The sequence below is a fragment of the Electrona antarctica genome (assembly GCF_951216825.1).
Source record: "Electrona antarctica genome assembly, chromosome: 3".
NCBI lineage: Eukaryota > Metazoa > Chordata > Actinopteri > Myctophiformes > Myctophidae > Electrona > Electrona antarctica.
Window position 1 is genome coordinate 41,636,034 of NC_136808.1, and position 17,792 is coordinate 41,653,825.

The following is a 17,792-nucleotide window of genomic DNA, read 5'->3' on the forward strand; positions in this document are numbered from 1 at the left end:
TGATCGACGATGAGTCACTCATAACCACAGCGTGACGTCATGGTGTAGTTTTCCCAACCACCGCAGGTGTGAGTTAGCAAAGGAGTTTTTGAGTTTATCACCGAAAAACTGGAGTATGCGTGGGCCTTGACCGTGTGAATGAATGTAGTGAGGTATAGACTCTACCTTGTGAATGCTCTGCTTGTGGGTCTCCTTCTTCTTTTCCTCCTCTTTTCGGGCCTGAGCGACAGCTACACGCCGCTCCTCGTCCTGTGAAACACAGTGGGAACGGTCAGACTGTCGCTCCATTCATGGCAAAGAGTGGGACTGTGTGACACCACACAGTGATCCGGTCCTATCCTCTGGTGAGCGTAGTACTGATCAGAGTGGAGCCCCGGAGGCGAGCAGAGTGCAGGACAATCTCACAGCAGCCAGCTGCTGCATCACAGGATTATATATCGTTGTTGCCAGGCAGAAATCTCCATATCTCCTTATCTCCATATTCTGACTTTCTTTGTACATTAATGCCCTACTGTACTTCCTACATTAATACCCATCATACTACAGAGTCACACATGCTTGTGTGACTCATATTGTATTGTATTGTATGAGGTTTCTGCCTGACAGAGACGATACTGTATATCTGTCTGATTGTCAATTTCAGAGATTAGCAGAGTCTAGCCGCTGCCTTCTACCATGCAGAATGCAACGCTGGCTGCTGGCACAATATGACTCAACTCACTCACTCACCCACCCACCCAGCCAGCCAGCCAGCCAGCCAGCCAGCCAGTCAGCCAGCCAGCCAGCCAGCCAGCCAGCCAGCCAGGCACTGGAGGATGTGAAGCTCTCTTTGTCTGAGTCAGTGGAAACAATGGCTCGATGTCTGATCAATGGAGATTAATTTAGCCTGGCACTAGAACCCTGTGTCATTTACTGTGTGTGTGTGTGTGTGTGTGTGTGTGTGTGTGTGTGTGTGTGTGTGTGTGTGTGTGTGTGTGTGTGTGTGTGCGCGCGCGCGGGTGCGTGTGCGCACGTGCGGGTGTGTGGTGAAAAAGTCATATTTCACCAATGCAAGAAGATGAGACGCAAGTCTGATCTGTCTAATCAATATCTTATAGATTACAGGGAGGGCTATTTTCCACGTACAGAAATGTATTAATGTATGTAAGGGCTGCAGACTCTTACTAAAGGCTTTTTATTTTATAAATTGTTTGGATAACGTTATATGTAGATACTAGATATCACATGAGTTACTTTCTGAGAATGATAAGCTAATCCCTTACACTAGGAAAATATTCAGTGGGTCTTTGTGCAGTATCGTCGCCCTAGATCTAAAATTCAGTTTGCACCTATAATTCAGTTTGCACCTATAGTAAGAACTATATGTAAGAAGACAACAACGTGGACAGATTCATGTGTTGCATGTTGTCCTCTACTTCTCTTTCCTGTTACTGTCCAATTGTAAAGTCCGGCCGGGTAAAATAAACAATAAACCTAGTGAATAAACAATACACTAGGGTAGGCTTTCAGTGGGCCGAATAGCTCTCAGAATCGGCAGCCAACAGCATGTCATGCACCTTTTGGGTAGATAGAGGATAGTACCAAACTCGGTAGATAGAGGATAGTACTCCCAGATGGAGTCAGAGATGATCAATTCTGCCTCACAGCCTGGTTCATTTGCAGTACTAAATTCAAATATGATTGATAAATAGTAGCCACTCTTCAGACAGATGGATCTCAGGCAGCGGTGGCCGAACGGTTTGCGGAGCGGTCTTGATACCGGAAGGTCGCCAGTTCGTATCCCCGGACCGGCACGTTAAAATTACCACCGCTGAAGTGCCCTTGAGCAAGGCATTGAACCACTACCATGAAATGTTCTATGAGCAGGGCCTGGCTGTAAACAAGTATCTGATGCTTAGTCCAGTTACCCTGGGTAAATATAGTAACTTTGCTTTGCTTTGCTTAGCCATGACTGGTGGCATAGCAGCATGTTAGGGGCAAGTTTTCACAGCAGACAGAGACGAACATATAGATCTTAACTTGGCCTGCAGGGTAGTTTCCAATGCAGCCATGTTTTGGTACAGTGTGAATTAGATGAACATAATTGGAGCTACAGTAGGATATATCTGTGGTTCTCAAAATGTTTCATGTCAAGGACCCCCAACTTGACAGAAGTTAGTCCTGCAGACCCCCATTTGAAAAGATTGGACCCTCATAAGAGAAGATATGTGCACAGCTATAACAGTGATTCTCAACCTTTTAATTTCAAGGACCCACAGTTAAATTATATGCATTCAGCCATCTGATACAGTATAAGACCCCCCAATCTACACTGTAGTATCATCAGTGTTAATCTAACTCTCAGAGTTACAGACACATAAGGGCATTTGGGAACTAGCAATCATATTTTGTCTGGGAACGCACTGAAACCCCCTCAAGGAATGAATACATAAATAAATAAACAAACAAACAAACAAACAAACAAACAGGACCAACAATTAAAAGTTATGTTTTTGTTTTACATTTTGCAACTTGAGTAAAAAATCAGTTAATCTAAAAGTCAATGAAATAATTTAGTTTCACCTAACAATGGTGTGTGATACAGGCCTAGAGATTCTTTGGAAGTACAAGCTCAGACACATGCATACATGCATGACAGCTTTCAAATGCCTGCTGGTACTGAGCTAAAGTGCCTCGCTGGCAAAGACAATAGCATCATGCTTGCAGGGCAGGGTTGAATTTTGATTTATTTAGCCAAGTGCTTCTAAGTAAGACATGTGGCTCCAATGGCCTGTAGGCCTGTGTGCTATATCAGCCAATTTGGCAGGCAACCATCGAGCATTTAATGGTCAAGCAGGGCTTAATTTGTGCCTGAGCTTGCTGGAGCCGAGTTCTGGTACTTGCCTGCTGCTCTCCGGGAAATCTAGAAGGTGCTCAGTCACCTCAAATGCACATACAATACAATACAATACGTTTTTATTTTAGGCTATTTATTATTATTCTACTTTCCCATTTTCCCCTCAATGTCCCTTCCTGCAATGGAAAGGGACCATGGATGAAAGGAAACTGAATTAGGTTTGTAAATCGTCACAATTTAAACACTTTATTACGCTCACTACGTTAGTTGAAGAGGACTCTGCGCCTCACCCTCATTTCAAAGTAGTTGAAGTTGTCAATGCTTGCAACTTGATGAGAGAACATGACTTTTACAAATTAAGCACTGTGGTCAAGTTATTGTAAATGTCAACACGCACGCACGCACGCACGCACGCACGCACGCACGCACGCGTGACCGACCGACTGACAAACAGACACAATCCTTACAATGATACAGACACAATGACATGTAAAACATGATATCCATATTTCATACTGTAAACATAATATACACAGTAAGATTCTCAGTGTTTATCCATTTGTAACAATTGGGAACAGATTATGTAGTATAGAGGGTATGCACATGCATAAAGTCAGTGGGAAATCAAATCGAGTATCAAAGTGAGTTTAATGACGCCATTTAAAGGTATATTCAGTGATTTCACTTAATTCAAATATCACTTATTTTTTTGTTTTGTTGTGATAATCCTCCCTAGAGTGTGCTGACCATATAAGGAGTTCCTCCCTGTCCCCTGTCCCAGTTAACCCCTGGGGGTCAAAAAACCTTAGGTTTCGTTTTTGGCTAGGTGGCCCAGTCTTCATCCAATCAGGATAGAGAGGAGCCTTCCGCCAATCATGATCGAGAGGGGGCGGGCCTTGGTGCATGTGCTGTTGGCCTGTTGCGTGTCCCCCCACTGTAATGAGTGCATGTGCACATCTTGTTACCGGGGCGGACAGGGGTTTTTCCAAATCACCCAAATCACTGAATGCTAGTGGCCAGTAAGGAGTTTTTTGCCACTCAGTAGGCGTTCCTGCATAACTTCCAGGTATGATGATGATGTCACGTGCATACCCCCTATAGAGCACCGAAGTCTGACGTCAATATCGGCAGAGGGTGCTAAGTCCTTGTCCTCATGTACTTTTTATTTGCATTGTAATCCCCATAGGGGGATTTTAGATCGCCTCATATAAGAACTGTGATTGAAAAATAAGCAAATCACCCCGGCCGTTAATGGATATGAAGAATCAGCTGACTGTGAGAAACCGCTAATGTTACTGCTGCTGAATTAGTTATAATTTTGCTAGAAACAGACAAATACAGTATGAGGGACTGACTGTCATACAAAGACACCTCCCCGACAATATCGCCGAGACAGTTTGTTTATTTTTGGACCACAATTCTTATACGAGACGATTTTAAGATGACCCCATGTTATTCTCCATAGAGAAAAACTTCCATGAACCAGGGGATGAGCGAGTGACGTCAGGACTTCGGCGCTCTATTGTCTTTGCCAGCATGGCAGTTGCTCAGTACCAGCAGGCATTTGAAAGCTGTCATTTGTTCCCATTTGTACACTCTCAGGGGTAATTTAACACTAAAGGTGCGTTCAGACTTGAATTTAAATATTCGCCTCGGTTCGTCCCGTTTGTGCTGCACCAGGTCGCACCGCGCCCGTTCGTCTTTGCAATGACTTTGTATGTAATCGCGCCGCTTTAACCATCCAAGTCTGAATGCACCTTTAGGATTCTACTGTCTAGACTCTACAGAACATACATGCAACACAAACACACGCACACGCACACAAACACACGCGCACACACACACACACACACACACACACACACACACACACAGAGCGTGTTGTTACCGTGATGCGCTTCATGTCCAGCTGTCTGAGTTGAAGCACACAGCGCAGGACGGCCTGCTTGTACCATGTCTCCAGGGCTAAAGGGTTCCCATCCAGGGTGAGCTCACAAAGGGAACGGGACTCTCCAAGGCAGGCTAGCTCGTCAACACTGTACACACACACACACACACACACACACACACACACACACACACACACACACACACACACACACACACACACACACACACACACACACACACACACACACACACACACACACACACACACACACACACACACACACACACACACACACACACACACACACACACACACACACACACACACACACACACACACACACACACAAACTTCAGGGTATACTCAAATACAATGTCCATGTATTTGCCAAATCCATAATAACATTGTTTTCCTTTAAGAAACCTGTACTATCCACAAGTTACACACAGATTATTTTTATTTGCTAAATAGTACTAGTTATGGCATCAATTTTAAATCATTGAATCATATAGTATCGCCATGAATGAACCAATATCGTCCATGTTTCATATCGTCAACCACACTGTTACATTACACCCATGAGGCTGAGTTGAACAAGGTGGGGTGTCTTCCTCAGCATACTGGGAATGTACATGCATATGTTCACGCCGATTTCTGAGCAATTAGCTGCACACAGGGTGAAAACATAATCGCCTCCCGCTTCATAAATCGTGGTTTAAAAAAAAGTGGTTAAGACTATCCCTTATATTCCTGTGAGGATTTGCCTCTGAGGTTCAGCCATCTTGGATTATGGTTTAAGAGTGGGACTAGAATTGGAGCAATCTGATTGAAATTAATCCCTGTTTAAAGTTAAATCGAAATCAGGTTTAAATAAAATGTGGGTTAGATTGAATCCATGCTTAAAATGTTGTGCAACATGATTAAACATTAAAACTCTGATGCTCACACGCACACACACACACACACACACACACACACACACACACACACACACACACACACACACACACACACACACACACACACACACACACACACACACACACACACACACACACACACACACACACACAGGTATGAGTCAAGTAGGTTTCTAAACTTTAATTCAGGATTGCATTCGACCACAAGGGCTCTGCTAAATTGGCATGGCAGGTTGTCAGCCTAGCAGAGCAATCCCACACACAGTTACTGTAGAAGAGGGGTTGCCAAACGTTTTCAGATGGAGGCTCAAAAATTATATTTGGTGTCTCGACCCCACTGACCCATTGAATTAACCACTTAACCCATTCTGGACGGGAACCCGTTTTGGTGTTTTAACTAAGCATTATGTTATACTTTAGCAATTGAAAAATAGCAGATCTACAAGCTCATAGCGCGCCACCGAGTGGCACGCTACGAGCTTGAGCTTGTAGCTATTTTTGAAAAATCGTGAAAATGTGGCACAAATCTTTGAATATAATATTCTTTCAGAAGACTTTTTATTTATTTCGACGTCAGTATAAGCAATAGACCTATTTTTTGGTTAAAACAAAACGTTTTTTATTAAAAGGTTAAAGCACTATATTCTGATAGTAATCATTGCTATAGTGTTTGTTCAGTTATAGGGGATCTCCCCGTCTCTCCAGCTCTTTGATAAACAGAAGATACATTTCAGGTGGGTGGGAAATCTTTAGCGAATGAGGAATAGTACCCATTTTTCAGCTTAATGTATAGTGTTCCCGTTCCAATTTTGTCTGCTTATTTATTTGTGTCATCACTTCTGTATCCTGAGTTCTCTCTCCTGATTGGATAAAATTGGTATCCCGATCAGAAGATGCATTTTCTGTTTAATGAAGAGCTGGAGAGACAAGGAGCCACATGTTACTGAACAAACACTAGATACCAATGAGTACTATCAGAATATAAAGCAATGTAACACTTACTGCAGATTTCAGATTGTATCGTGAATAGCCCAATTTGGGATATGCAAACTGGGATATGCAAACTTGACCTTGACCTTAACTTGACCATGACCTTATTTTAACAAAATAATTCACTTACCCTACCTTTAGGCCCTATATTTAAAAAAGAAAATAGGGCAAATAGCTGCAATATGAAGTGATGTTGTAGATCTGCTATTTTTTTTAAATGTGTGAACATTTCAGAAAATGTATTCCAAAATTGGGAGATGTTTTTGTTTCTTCTTTTGTGTCTTTTTGGAGGAAAGATAATTCAAAGTGAAGTGAGGGGCTTTTGTACGTCACAGGGGCTATTATAAGGGTATTTAAATTTATTCATGACAGGTGCACAACACAAAATTGGTTGTGGACAGACATAATGGGGAAGGAACATATAGGGCCAGGGCTACCTATGCTTGGAAAACACTGCTGTAGAAGCAGGCATGTGGGAAGGAAAGACATGCAACGCCCCAGAACGCTGTGTGAGGTTGGTGAACCACACAGATAATACATCGTTCTAATTTGTGATAATGATCTCTGGAGCTGCCTAAACCACTCTCTCTCTCTCTCTCTCTCTCTCTCTCTCTCTCTCTGCCTGGCAACAGAATGCAAACTGTTAGCCTATCATAAATACTGTATGGAAGTCCAAAAGGTAGACATAGGTTCTAAAATGCTGCCATTTTTGTATGTTATAGGAATGATAGCCTCAAATGTCAGACAATGCAGAGATAAAATTGTGCTCCCTAATTTATCACTGTAGTAAAATAATCTCTCTCTGGGGGGGAAAGAACATTAAAGTAAAGTTGAGGAGGACACACATCTGAAATGTGTCATTTAGCATAATGTAATTTAGTCACAGTGTCACATAGTGTCATTTAGCATACTGTAACAGAAAATATGGGATTAAGAGTAGTACGCTAGTGTGATGTGTCAACATTAGATAGATCCATCTGACTGTGAGGACAAGGTGACACACAGTGGGCTGGCCTTGGTAGTGACACTGTCCCAGAGAGATGGAGAGATGATGGCATGCACTGAGGCAGCCGGAGGGACAGGAACTCAAATACTGTAACTCCACTGAATATACTTGGATCAGAAAGCAACCACAAAAAAGTATTTGTACTGTACAGTATTTGCGTGTGCCAACTATCGCTACTGTGTTTGTGTGTGTGTGTGTGTGTGTGTGTGTGTGTGTCCATGTGCACACAGGGAAGTATGTTTCCGCTAGGCAACTTAAAGCGGACCACACATTCACACGCCTTCTCCTAGCAACCGCTGCTCTACTTCCGAAACCCTCATTCATCCAGTGTAATTTATTCATTCCATGCCAGGAATGGATGAATGTGAATGGATGGATGGCTGAATGACTCAAACCACTGCAGCGGCTGCTGCCTGGTACTTCTGCTAACAGCATGCTAACTACTGACCAACAAACAGCGAAGCCGTGTCGTCACCATGCGGGTTAAAACCGTCTCTGTGACAGCGATCCTATCTCCTTTGTGACCCACGCGTCCCTTCCTGCTGCAGCACGTTGGCCCAGCCCAGCAGTGACAACAAGGGAGGGGACATTGCTGCGCCGTGGGGGCCAGGCTGGCTGCACCACGCAGGCACACACGTCCCTGTGCTGTCGAATCAGCCCTGCGGAGAGGAGGGGGTTAAGCGTCAGTCTGCAGCCCACAGTTCTTACCTGGTGATGCTGTTGCAGCTCAGAAAGAGCCGCTGCAAGCAGGGCAGCCGGTCCACCTCGGTCTACACAACCAGCAGAAGAGAGAGAGAGAAAGAGAGAGAGAGAGAGGAGCGGGAGATGGGGGCGAGAAAGAGATAGAAGGATGAGGAAGGGGAGACGGCATTAGTGAGGAGGAAAGGAGCTTAGCGACTCAGACCTCCCCATCCCTCTCTCCATTTTCTCCCAGTCACCTTGCACAGCTCCCAGCTCTGGCATACAGCCCCATCCAGCCATGCGCGCACCGCCTGCCCGCACGCACACACACACGCACACACGCTCACGCTACTGCTTCGTCTGCAGAGGGGAAGGGCGGGGAGGGAGAGGTGGAGGAGAGAGGAGAGAACTGAGGAGGCGTGTGGAGAGGGGGGGGAGGAGGAGAGAAGCAGAGCTCTGCGCTAATGCAGAGATCCCCCCTGCTGCAAGGAACACACGCACACACGCGCGCGCACACACACACACACACACACACACACACACACACACACACACACACACACACACACACACACACACACACACACACACACACACACACACACACACACACACACACACACACACACACACACACACACACACACACACACACACACACACACACACACACACAGTAGCAGCTAGCTGAGCTAACTACCCAAGAACAAAGAGCCAGCAGGCAGGGCATGGGAGAAACACATCTGAATAGTAAATTCAGTGTGAATTGATTTTCTGTTGGTCCAGTGGTGGCTGTTTCATGTGGCAGCTGAATCAATGGAGGCTTTTTACCAGGAGGAAGACTGTAAGGGCAGCCAGTTGGCTGGAAGGTTAGAGATGAGATGACACACACACACACACACACACACACACACACACACACACACACACACACACACACACACACACACACACACACACACACACACACACACACACACACACACACACACACACACACACACACACACACACACACACACACACACACACACACACACACACACACACACACACACACACACACACACACACACACACACACACACAACATCATCAGCAGATCCATCTTCTAAAGAGATGAAAATGAAGATGGCATGTTAAGCAGTAGCAGGGGCCAGGGAGGTTGGTTGAACATCCATCGTAGCAGCAAAGGGGAGAGAGGTCGCTCCAAGGAGTAGAGCCCCAGAGAGCTGCGTCAGCATCAGCCCATATTGCAGACGCCACCTCTCTTTGCCTGCCTTCCACAGCACTATACCCTGCCAGGCTCCATTCAAATGACATGTTAGCCCGGCCTGAACTACAGAGATGAAGGAAAGAAGGAGGAGGTTGCAGAGTCATGGGGGAGGGAGGGGAAGGAAGAGTGTGGAGAGGATAGAAGAAGAGAGGAGAAGGGGTTACTGTAGTTTTCATGAGGTCGGATAGGTTTAAGTGGGAGAGTGGCAATAGAGAACAGAGAGGTGAGCGGGACAGCAGGCTGTAGAGAAAACTAGGTTCAATACATTACCAGCTCTATGTTATGAATAAATAAACATTGGGTTGGGTCATGGCAAAGATAGACAAAGACAGCTACCCATGCACCCTCACTCAGCACTGAACTCTGAGTCTGACTAGAACGCCAGTCACGAGGCCAAGTATAACACTGTGTCCAACTTTGTCACTAAATGTGGACAACCTATCCTATACTTTACTCAAATCAGTGAGGTTTGTAGTTAATTCTGAGCAATTTCAATGAAGTCTTTCAAGTCATTTTTCATAGTACTTACCCAGAGTCCCATCTATCCATTTAGATACTGTACATTTAGAGTGATTTTCAGAGAATTTTGACCCAACAGAATGGAGCTCTATCTCCACACAGACGAAAATCATCAGTGCATCCTTGTCAGGCATACTTCAGTAGAAAATATTCTGTAAGTGTTCACAGCAAGGTGTGTGATTTATAATGTGAATATGTGAGTAACCGTGTCATGATTTCAGATAAGAGCTGTTCTTTTTTTCCCACAAACTAAATGTTATTGAGCCCCTTTGCATTGGGCTGACGACAGACATCTCCACGTCTCAATCTCCAAACCTCTGCTCATTACATTGATTCCACACTAGCATAACTAGACTAGAGGTTGTAAGAGTATGAGTATTTTTCTCTTTTTTCTCTCTTTCTTTGGATTAAATGACGCATAGCATGTGAGCTGGTTCAGGCAGATACACTGTTTCAACAGTATTCAAGAGTTGATTGATGACTAACAAAGTCTTCCTTGGTGGCATCTGGTTGATCAATATACTGTAGTGTACATGTTTCCAGTGGTCCTATATCATGGTAAGTGTTCGTAGTTAACTGACTTCATGACTAACACATGTACTCATAGGACCAAACAAAAAAGCAGCCTCCATTAAAGGCTCATTACCAGTCACACAAATCATGAACAACAAAGGAAACACTTCTCTCCACTTATTAAACACAGAAGGGGGCTTTCCCAAGTCTGTCAAGGGAACGCTTTCAAAGAGTTGGATGTCAATAACACTAAATGAATAATAATAATAATATCTCAAATTTACATAGCACTTTTCTAAGTAGCCTACCAAAAGACACTTTACATGCATGGGGGGAGGAGGACAAAACAACAAAAGAAAATATGGTATGTTCTGTATGGGTGTGTCACATATATTGTGTTATCATATTTGATTTGATTTACTGTACGTATATCCTGAAATCTTAAATAAACAAAACTAGAAAAAAAAAATCAACTTCATTAGGCTAAAATAAAGGCATAAACTCAAGAAAAACAATGCATCAGTGAGACAGGTGGGTGTGCAGTTAGCTGGGAGAAGCCATATTGAAGAGGTGGGTTTTGAGAGCGCTTTTGAGGGTTTGGAGTCTGGGGACTTCTCTGAGACTATTGCATTCCACAGGTTTGGGTTGGCCAAAGGAAATCACCCCAGGTACTGTACTTGGTCCAGGGGACCTCAAGGAAGTAAGATAGTAGGGATGTGTAAATGTGTCCAAAATGAAAATCGATTTGTATAATTCAATATTAACGATTGATCGATTAATCGTTTGGGGGGGTGGGGGAGACTTTAAAAAAAAAAAAAAAATTATGAACCCTACAAATAAAAAAAATCTTCCCCCCAAGGGGTACCTAAGTCAAAAAAGTTTGAGAACCCCTGATGTAGATGATTAACAATAATTGTAACTCTTGAGAGTTAATAAGGGTCCATTTGGTTACTAACTACATTAATTGAATGAGGACCACTGGTGGTCCCTGGACCAGTGTTGAGCCAAATGATCACCATAGCAACCCCAGCCTAGGCCTGATTAGGTAAATTCCCAACACCTGCTAAATCCTCCAAACCTGTATCTTGATTGGAATCAATCTCCACTCACACTCCTCTCAGTCATGCAGCTACACAGACACATCCCAGGCACACTTTGGTAGGCCTATAGCCCTGTCCTGTTTGGATGACAATATTGCCTTTCCAACAGATTTTCATAAAAAAATAAATAATAAGAATCTATTATCGATTATTAATTTAAATAATCGATTTCGGGTCCTATTAACGATTATCGATTAATCGATTAATCGGACCCATCCCTATAAGATAGGGCCCAATTTATTTCCAATATGGCTGCTGTGCATATAGAGACTACAAAGTACGATATCAAACATAAGAAAATATGAAAGAGGCAGGCAGGTTATAGGATTGTTCTCAACATTCTAATGATTAATGAATGCTCCGTCATACGATAGTGTCGGGTGCCAAGAATAGCTCATGTACAAATTCACAATGCAATGCATCCGCATAGCTTGGAGATTGGCTAATAAACTAAACGGTCATTCTACAAACTCACATTGTGAGCTTTTAGATCTGCTATTCTTGCTACATGGAAGGTCTTTGGATTCCAAACATTCACAAACCACTTTCACAGTTATGCCTAATTTATACTTGGTTGTGTCAAGCATAAATCATTGCATTAGTTTTTTTTGGCGTTTTTGCCTTTATTGAGACAGGGAAGGGGGGAGAGAGATGGGGGGAAGACATGCGGCAAAGGCCGGTGGGCTCGGGACTCGAACCCGCGGCACGCAGTCAGGCTGGATTACCGGCCTAGGTGCCTGGACCACTCAGCCGCGGCCCAGGCCTGTATTTATTATTTTTTGAAGAAGACGCAAGTTAAAACGTCAGTCACCCCTGCAAAATGTTTGTTAGCTTTGCACAATTATGCTCTACTTTCAACCTTCTGTTCTGTTCAAGTATTTACACTTACATGAGGCTTTGACCATTTTCTTGGGGTTGATGAGAATCTTTATTTCTTTTACAATCATTTAATTCAGCAGTGACTCATCCTGCTCTGCATAAGCTCAAGACAGGTTGGGGAACTGAACTGGGCATCACTGTCAGATAAAGGAGTGGGACAACACATTAAATGCAATAACGTCATCCGCTTCTTGTGCAAGGCTTCTCCTCATTCAATTACGTCATAATTATAGATCCATTAAAATCTAGGTCATCTAAAATGTATCCAAGCGATCTCTGACACCTGTGATGGATGCTCTCAGGTATTAGCAGACTTGACTCGTGCTGTGGTCATGCTTGGTGGAATGCTGGAGATACTTATTCAAATCTCAGCTTCCTGTGGATCCATCATCCCAAAGATCTCTATTTAGTATTTGTGGTGTTCCTGAAGAGGGTGTTAGAATGACTAAGTTAATATCCTCTCTTTTGCGTCATTGAATTCTCCCCTAAAACACACCCTGGCTGTGGGTGTAAAATATCATTTCTGTAATCGGAAAGGTTTGTGTTTTCTGTTGAAAGATTGCAGCTTCTCATCTCTCGGTCACATTAGACTAGAGAATATGTGGTTAGATGTGGATATTTTATGGATTGTTCTGGGGGGAGTATGCGTGTAAATCCATATAATTGTGTCAGTGTACAACAACTACTGTATGTGTGGATTCCAGTGAGTAAACAAAGTGTGTGCAGATGTAACAATGTATTACATACATCTTGGACTGACTTTGTGAGGTACAGACACTGCTTACCATTTGGTTGACATGTTGATTTGGTGTATTGAAAGTACTGTATACTGTATACAGATTAATATTGTGGAACAGCATTTAAAGAGAAGAAAGAAAGTTAAACGTTTAAAATCCCAAATAAATCATATGATTTGACAAAAAAGAGGAAAAAAAGCCATCTGAATTGGGGTTTGCTTACTATACCCTGATTTTGGAAATCCTATCATATCTTTTAAGGGGCGCTAGCCCCTCCTATGTCCAGCATGTATGATGATACGAGCGCCTCTCACTTCACACAGGTGTGCCCTTTTTTTACTGTTTAGATGAACATTTCCATAACCATAAACAAGGTAATCGGTGTATCAGTGTGCAGTAAACACACAGCTGACAAGGTAAGCCCAGAAAGATGGTGCACTCTTCAATAGTCTATTAATCCAAATCAAAATGGGAGTCTAAACAGACGGATTAATATTTGAAAATGGGAAACCATGCAGGGCAACATTGTCCAAAGAACTGCATCAACCTTGTTGGCAAGAGGTTGCCAAGGGATTACGGTAAGCTAGTAATGTATTAGAGATCAAATCCTAGCACAGCCTTCTCTGCTGTGTCCTCACGCTTCTACAGTACCTCACATTCAGGTTTTCAACGTTCTCAGTACAGAGAACACACTAGCTCAGTGGTTTTCAACCTTTTTCATTATTTATTCTGCATTTGAGCAACGGACCACCATTTGATGAGATTTACAGTAGCCTCTCAGAACCAAAACTTTGTCCACAATTCCATGCTGTATTGATGTTACCACAGGAGAGACAACTGGCAAACGTTGATCAAAATAATTATTCTACATTCTCTAATTGTGTAGATTTCTTGTAAATCAAGAAATGCAGGTGTTTAACAATACTTTTAGAGACTTCTTGTTTAACAATAATTTTACTCTTGATAACGTAAAATGAAACCAAATGGACCCAGTCTAGGTCTATTTGGTTACCAACTCTCCATCAATTAGTAGCTAGGTGACCACCTGGAACCTCCACAAAGACTACTGGTACTCCCCGGACCACTGGTTGTAAACCACTGCACTAGCTGACTGTCATCATTTCAAAGATATAGATCGTATTTTTTACCAGGAAACATCGAACAACATTTTTCACCCTGGGTTTGACTTTGTGCCAAATTCTACCTCACTTACTGTAATAGTTAGACGCTGAACATTTTCAGCATCGGCCCACCCCCGACAATATCCCAGACTGACATAATATTATAAGTTGTCTGCTCCGGAAATATGGACACCATGTTGATCTTAATGAATAGTTTCTGCCATATAATTAAACACTTTAGTGGTGTAATTCAGTCAAGTCGATGCTGAGTGCCCAAGATAATTGCTACATACTGTGCATAACTCTGACAGAACACGGTTACATCCGATATAATCAAAACCACTTTCACACCTGTTGGGTATGTCATTATAATTGAAAACATAACAAAAACAAAACAATCCATCGCGGTGAAAAACAGTGAAAATAGCCACAAGATCACACTGTGTTGCGATGCGACGGGCTTAAGTGGTTATATACCACTGATATTGAAATGTCGGGGTGGGGACAGTGCAAGTCATGCCACACAGTTGCTTTATGTTCAGTGAGCAGACCTTGTCGTCTCAGTGTCTGGATCTCTCGGTGTGCGTGCGTGCGTGTGGCTATGTGTGGAGACAGCAGCAGCATCCATCGCCCTGTGTGATGCTAAATATAGCAGGCCAGTCTGAGGCTGGGTGATGTCACTGCTGGGCTGACGTAGTGCTTCACAAAAGTCCACTTACAGTATACGGTTTCCTCTTCTAAACTTCCTAATTGATCAGAGTCAATCAACTGGCAGGATGTGGGTGGGTGTGTGTGTGTGTGTGTGTTTTGAAAGAAGGTAGGATGTCCGCATACCGCTGTTAAGCTCCCAATAGTTTATTAGGAATACAAATTCAGGATTCAACGTTTCGACCCCTCCGAGTCTTTTTTTTTCATTCCCTGATGAAGGCTTAACCGCCGTAATGTTGGATTCATTTTTGTCTTACCTGCTGTCCTAATAAAATATTGTCACTCTGGCTATTGGCGTGTGCGGTCACCCTCTTGTTTTTTCAAGATTTCCTTTACAGTTTTCTCCCGTGTGCCGGCACCGCTACAAGGACTTTGGTGTGCGTTAGCTTCTTTGTACACTGTATATTTTTGTCCAGCACCCGTAAACATTTTTGGAGGGAGTTGAAGTCAAGGCAGGTCCACTGAGGCTCTGTACATTGAACGCTCATTTTTTCCCCCCTCTACATGCTGCTACACCAAGTCTCTTTGCCAAATATAGCCGTCCTACAAGCTCACAACGCATCACTGAATGTTTACCCCAGAATAGGGATGCTAGGGTTGGTTAAACTTGATATTTGAGTTCTTTAAAGTCACCTGCTTAACTGTGGCTTCAAATGCAACCATCAATTGTGTGTGTACTGTATGCGTGGCGTGAGCGTGGTCTCCCCTCTCATGATTGACTGGTTGTTCTGCATAAAGTTCCTTTGTAATTTATCCTGATTTATAGTGTATTGTGTTGGATGTATTTGAGTTGTATTGGACTGTATTTTGTGTATTGTAACCTGTAATATGGCCAAAATAGCCCAGGGTGCCGGCCCGGTTCCGTCGAGCCACCCCGCGTCAGAAACGGTCGAGAAATGACAGAGTTACCGTGTGGGGGTCCGTCCATGTACTGTACTGTACTGTACTGTACTGTACTGTACTGTACTGTACTGTACTGTACTGTACTGTACTGTACTGTACTGTACTGTACTGTACTGTCACACCCAAAATCATCATATAAACAGTTAATATGTGTGTTTGTGTTAGGCTGCACAACAGTGATACTTGGTGGTGAAAACCAACCAAACGCTATTTCCGTGCTCGGACACAGCCAGGGACACAGCCAGCCAGGGACACACAAAGCTCCGTATAACTCAAAAAGCACAGTTGAAGTTAAAATATGGAGGTTTCTGAAAATGTATACCCATTTTCATAGGCAGAACCATCTTGACATCAAAAGCACTGGATAACCTGCTGCCTCAGCCCAAACCCTGGAACAAACCCATCTATCTGCAACATCATTATGAGTTTGATCATCACACTTAAAACCCTAAAACAATAATCTTTCAAAAATAATCTCTTAAAAGACTAGCTCAGTCAGAAAATGACTTATTTTCTATCAACACAAGTCTTCACGGGGTGTGAAATTGATGGAACTACTACTAAAAATCAAGTGCACCATGCTCTACTGTGCCAATTTTCAATTTCAGAAATGTGTCCACAAATTGGGTTTAAATCTCCTTCGAAAAATCGACTTTGTATCCACCTTGACTGAAATGGCAGAACCCTTTTAAGACACCTGGAATTGCATGTGTGTTTAGTTTGTGCCTGCAAAAAGCACTTGGCAGCAAATCCTTCTAATTATACAGACCAGGAAACTGCTGAGACTCATCTCCCCTCCTCTGCATTCAATAAAACATTACATCTGATAATTAGTAGATGTGTTTTTCAAGCACATCTTTGCAGGAGCAAGCAAGGCATGCAACTGTGAAAGACAATGTTTAGAAATTATTTAAAGTTATCCTATATGCTGTACACATGTAGGAAAGGCTCTGCACTGATATTGAACTACTGTTACATTTTATAAAAAGTTCATTTTGACTATTCATTTTACCGGTATATGACTGCATACATTTTGCATACAAAAGTGTATATATATAGTACAAATGTATATTCTTATTTGCAAGTCATATGCAAAAAAACTCAATGAAACAAGCCGTGGTTGAAATAAATAAATGGATAAATAAAACCCCAAGTTTTTATTTTCCACGCACGTTCTGTGAGGCAGAAGGAGAGGGATTGGGGATTTGCATACAAATGAAGCTGTTTAGGCATGCACAGCTCTGTTTATCACATCAAAACTATGGAAACCATCAAACCAAGCAAGGAGTGCATTTCTGTTTTTCAACGTATCCCCTTTCTCCTATGCTGAGCCACTCGCAGGCAGGGGGTTGTGGGTAATGAGCTACATCTCCCTGGGTAACGGCAACAAGATAAATTTCTCCTCAGATCCTTTTTCAGAGCGCTTCTATTTATGTGTTTGTTTTACCAGAGCTAGAAAACGGGTACATGTCATATCAAAACAAAGCAGGTACCACGGCGGTAACCAAGCGAAGACTCATGCCAAGGAGATGACAAGATGACACGTTTTTACACCTTAATGAGATGCACCGTGATGACACCTCAGCTTTGATATGCCAGGGTGATTCTGCATTGGTGTGTGTGCGTGCGTGCGTGCGTGCGTGCGTGCGTGCGTGCGTGCGTGCGTGCGTGCGTGCGTGCGTGCGTGCATGCGTGCGTGCATGCATGCGTGC

The 17,792-nt window shown here is 43.1% G+C and overlaps 1 protein-coding gene across 5 annotated transcripts in view; it reads right to left on the reverse strand.

The window, feature by feature from the left end:
* The window catches only part of lrrc49 (leucine rich repeat containing 49), a 76,522-nt gene that overhangs the window by 38,398 nt on the left and 20,332 nt on the right, over window positions 1-17,792 (reverse strand). For all 5 annotated transcript variants that reach the window (XM_079497502.1, XM_079497504.1, XM_079497505.1 and 2 more), the window contains exons 9-11: window positions 8,352-8,413; window positions 4,725-4,872; window positions 166-249 (exon numbers count right to left, since the gene is read on the reverse strand). In XM_079497502.1, the coding sequence (XP_079353628.1) occupies window positions 166-249; window positions 4,725-4,872; window positions 8,352-8,413 (294 nt within the window). The remainder of the gene's footprint in view (window positions 1-165; window positions 250-4,724; window positions 4,873-8,351; window positions 8,414-17,792) is intronic.